General features: G+C 28.7%; 1 protein-coding gene across 1 annotated transcript; it reads right to left on the bottom strand.

The window, feature by feature from the left end:
- Nucleotides 1–1,162: 1,162 nt before the first annotated feature.
- On the bottom strand, nucleotides 1,163–1,823 carry LOC124943356 (terpineol synthase, chloroplastic-like). The gene is made up of 2 exons (XM_047483871.1): nucleotides 1,560–1,823; nucleotides 1,163–1,408 (listed from the first exon to the last, which is right to left on the bottom strand). The coding sequence occupies exons 1-2, from the start codon at nucleotides 1,821–1,823 to the stop codon at nucleotides 1,163–1,165; spliced, it is 510 nt and encodes a 169-aa protein (XP_047339827.1).
- Nucleotides 1,824–5,102: the final 3,279 nt, after the last annotated feature.

The raw sequence follows: 5,102 nt of genomic DNA, 5'->3' as shown, positions 1-5,102 counted from the left end.
ACTATGAATGAAATTGTGACGAGGACGTCACATGAATAAGTTGAGGAGATTGTGTTGTCATAAATAAAAAAAATCACAGTAATATGAACTCTTTATAAGAGTAAGACTAATAAATTATAAATATATTAATGAGTACATTTTGAGTTTGAGATGTGATAGCCTAGTGATTTTTTTGGAGGTATTTGTAGTGTATTTCCTCACAAGTAACGATACTCGGGTTCAGGGGTTACGGTTAATTTATATAGAACAATCACATTGTCTATTACAAAAGTAGAATGCATGACTATTACAAAAATTTGTAAAGAAACTATTTGGTTTAAAAGAATATTCAAGAAACTCAAAAAGAATTGGCATATTATGATAACTTTTTGATAGTTAAAGTTTTATGAAAAAATTAGTTTCATGAAAGAATTAATCACGTTGATGTGCAATATTATTATTATTTTTGTTGTAAGTGATGCAATTGTTCATAATATTTTTGCAACCAATATTGTACTCTTGATATCAATGTTTATATGATAATTGAAACGCTTCTCATTCCAAAATTTGAGCATTTATCGAACTTAGTTGATAGTTGTTGTGTAGTAAGCCATTAGGATTTTTAGAAGAGTTGGAGACGATTATGCTTGTTGTCGATATTTTTGAAATTCCGTTTTATTTTGTGATACTCGATCAGTGTTAATGTGGAAATGTTAGTCATTGTGATACATATCAATTTTGATCGGGGTCCATGCCCAGAAAAAAACTTAGATTTTAGGCTATGTTTAATCATATGACATTTTAAATATATAATCTTAATTAGGTTTCCTTAATATCATAATTCTTTAATCTCACATTTTAATATATTTTTAAAAGAATTGTGAGTGTTTTCTCCACTATCGTCGTTTTCTCCTATCTTAAATTTCACGTATATTTTATGTTATTTTTATATTTTTATTTATTATTTATTATTTATTATTATTGCATATGCACTTATAAATAGTAATATAGAACTCTATTTTATAACAACTTACATAGTTGAATACATCAACATCAATCGACACATATTTTATTAAATTACAATCTCTCATATATAAATTTGGATAATTCACATCAATCAAAGGAAATCGGAATTGGCTCGATGAGGAGCATGGTGATACGATCCTTGTTTTTCCCTTTAACATTATGTCCATGTCCATGTCCATCTCCATATTGATATATGTAATGAGCTGCTCTCGCAATGTTTGTTGTTATACCCACGTACTTCTTCCCAAAAAGGGCAATCAGGCCTTACACGAGTTGTGTTTATCTTCTTCCATGCCTCTATAACGAGCACTTTAATATATTGTTGAGTTGATTCTTTTGATGCACCAGTTTCATGCATATAAATTTGCACCGATTTGAGAATATCTTCTCGTTTCAATTCATTCTACAAACCAAAAATTAAAATCATAAAATAATCAAAGAAATATATATTAATTTGAACACTTAGATATCATTGTTTGATACCAGCTTCAACTTTATTATATATTGCAATACATTCATAAACTATTCATTTATATTAATGTAGAGTGACTTGCCTTTGAAGTTCCCAAATCATTTACCAGGCGAGAGACCATACAAGGCCATTTGATGATATCATGATAGTTTTTAACTGCTTCCAAACCCTCCTTAGTGATCAGATTAGAAGTAGAAATACAAAGAAAATATCCATGAACAACCATCATAGGAGTTGCACCAGACATCCATGCATGGTTTAAGTACTCAACAAGAGAAGGCACATACCCTCCATAAAACCACCTGGCTTCTTTCATATAACACCCACATAAATCCGTCCATGGCATTTAATACAAAATAAGAAGAAATATATGTACACAAATATAATGAGCTATGTCATTTAATTAATCTATTGAGTATACAAAAATATTATGTCCAATTGCACTTTTCTTTTTAAAAAATGAAACCATTTCATTGATGTCCAATTGCAATTATGAATCCAAAAACATGAATAACAACCTTAATTGTAGAAGTTGGGAAGAAAGGAATGTACCGCTTTGATGAGATAACGAAGGGCATTGACTCCAAAACACTTAAGAGCCTCGTAGCCTAATTCATTGACAGAATTGACATTGCCAAGGAAACATATTTTCATATAGTCTGGTAGGGTTTCGACAAGATTCACGTCCCACCTTCCAATTATAGTAACCCATAAATAACTTAGAGAACCAAGTTTTCAAATAGATAATATTTCATTAGGTCATATAATGATTATGTTACTATAGTAATAATATTGAATATGACTTCTTAAATTGAAATAATATTTGTCTATCAAAACAACAATTAGCTAAGTTAGCACATACCTACAAGTGTGCAAAATTTCAAGTTGTCTCAACTCCTTTGATCTTGAGTGTTGAGTGTTTTTCTTTCCCTCTTAATTAATAATTTTCACTTTTATCATATTTTTATTAACTTATGACACGTTTATGCGATTTTCGCGTTTACTATAGATGAATGAAAACAAATCTCACTTATTCAAAAATAACTAATATATCTAAGAATAAAATTGAGGACAAAAATTTAACCTGAAAAATGCATATGTTAACAGCTCAAGTTCATCCAAAGTGCCATAGACATCATAAATATCATCAATGGATGTGGCAAGTTGGTTCACCCTTATGGACATCCTTCTTTAGTATTGAGATTCAGGTCTTGGATCGTACACCTCTGCCAAGGACCATAAGTAACATTCCACCAATCGGTCCCTAAGGAAGGGCATTTTTTTGCCCCATCCCAAGTTCTCCCACCATCTACAATATACATGTATTTAATTGATGAGTTTTAACATTGGAAAGAAGTGCTTATGAATTTTGACATAAAATAATATGAATAATGAATGACATATGCTAGGATTTCATTGTCTATGATGCGTGGATGAGAAGGTCACTAACTCAATTGGTTAAATAAGATTATAAGGACTCTTAACCACCTCGAAACATGTTTAAGGTCTTCTTGATGTATAGCTTGCACCATGTTGAAATCCAACTTAGCAAAATTGAGGAGAGTTAGATTCACATCTTCTTTCTTTCCATATGCATCTATGAACCATCTTGCCTCGAATCTTTGCATCGCCCAATGGAGAAGAACCTCGAGAGCGTGATTAACGAGCATCACCAAATATGGATTCTTTATTTTCTTCAAGTTTTCTTCTAAGTGTTTTTGTAGAAAAGTCTCTTGCCTCATCCAATATACTCTCTTCCTCAACGGCGAGAAACGAGGCCTCATACAAGGACAACAACCCCATAGTATCATTAGACAATGACTTCTGAAAATTCCCATTTTTGTCTATAAATTTGTCAAAAACATTTGCCAAAGATGACATAGTTAGTCCACTCAATACACTTTTAACTGTCATGAGAAGTTTGGTACTAGTAATGATTAGAATAAATTCGTGCCTTATAAATGATTCCGAAATAAAATAAGACTTAAGATATTCATTACCCTCTTTAATGATCATATCTTGAGATAGATCAAAATGTATATTAATATTATTTCTCTTGTTTTCATTCTGAGAGGCCTTTTGTTTTAGTTTAGAATTAAAACAAAATGGAATAGGAAAGTCTTGTTTAAAACCGAAAGGTTACAAGTAATCAAGAACTCTTTGACCCCTCTTTCCACTTACATGTTCTCCTTGCTTCAAGTCCCAAATAGGTTAAATTTGTCAGTCATGAAACCCCCATATGGTGAGTTGGGCTACGATTAAGTACACCATTGATAATGGATATCCAGGATGGTTGACTTTACAACTTTTAAGAAACCGGGTTATAAAAGCTCTAATTTATGACTTTACATATATATATATATATATATATATATATATATGAGTTTTGTGCTCTGCCAATGAGCTAACCGCGTTTTTAAAATAAAATAAATAGATGAACCTAAGTAGTCTAGAGTTGGAGCTGAATTAGGTATGTTGAGAAATTGAGAAGTAATTTCTGAATATGATTTTGTTTATATTTATTAATATTGTAATTATGAGATATAAGGAGTTTCAAAATATTTTTTTAATATATAGAGAGAATGGAGTGATAGGGGAGAGAATTTGAGGAAGGAAATGGGGGAGGGAATGATGTGTCACTACATCACTGGTTGGAAAAAGGATAAAAGGTGAGAGAGTGAAGAGAAAGAAATTTTGTTATTTTTTTACTAATCAAATTACAATTGCGCCACATCATTCCTTTCCTCATTTCCTCCCTTTTCCCAATCATTTCTCATATTCATATATATATATATATATATATATATATATATATATATATATATATATATATATATATATATATATATATATATATATATATATATATATATATATATATATATATATATATATATTTTTTTAAATTAAACATTTAAAGTAATTTTTATTTAATATACGTACACATAACAAAAGAAAAAAAAACAATACTATTTGTCATATTGAAATGTATATATATTTTTTTTCTAAAATATTGTTATTGTCATTATCATTAAGATTGAAATCCACATATATTATAAAATAAATATTATGTAGATATATAATTTTGATTAAATATGTTAGACAAATATAATATTAAAAATATTAACTTTTAATAAATGAAATAAATATTTGCAAATTAGTATATTAAATTTTATGAAACTAAAAAATAAAATAAAAATCAATTAATATTCTTATATTAAAAAATATATTCTGATTATTATAACAATTATAAAATAAGTTATATGACCAATTAGATAAAAACAAAAAGATATTACATAATCTCAAAATCAAACAAATATAGGACTAATAAAAGACGTATTTTTGTCTGAAATGAGCTGGTTCCTAAGCAATTATTGTTGGTGGGTTCACGTTTCTGTCTTTATATGGGATAATTTCCATCATCTAAATTGTTATTTGGTCATCATTCTATATATCCTAAATGACAAATATGATGAATACTAAATATATACAATTTATATTAAAAAGAGTATGTTGATACTTACCTGAAGAAACATAAAAATCATGTTCTCTAAAGAGCCTGAATCTGATAGATGCACCATTTAAATTCACAACATCTTCGTTTAACCAATCTGTATTATTGTAT

Source organism: Impatiens glandulifera, chromosome 6 (assembly GCF_907164915.1).
Source record: "Impatiens glandulifera chromosome 6, dImpGla2.1, whole genome shotgun sequence".
Classification (NCBI taxonomy): domain Eukaryota; kingdom Viridiplantae; phylum Streptophyta; class Magnoliopsida; order Ericales; family Balsaminaceae; genus Impatiens; species Impatiens glandulifera.
This window is presented reverse-complemented; position numbering and strand designations above follow the sequence as displayed.

What these genes read in the sequence shown, in the direction of transcription:
- LOC124943356 (XM_047483871.1), bottom strand. Translation starts at nt 1,823, where the DNA reads ATGCCATGGACGGATTTATGTGGGTGTTATATGAAAGAAGCCAGGTGG. An exon ending in ATGATTTGGGAACTTCAAAG is followed by an intron (nt 1,409 to 1,559) that starts GCAAGTCACTCT and finishes TTTGGTTTGTAG; the next exon opens with AATGAATTGAAACGAGAAGA.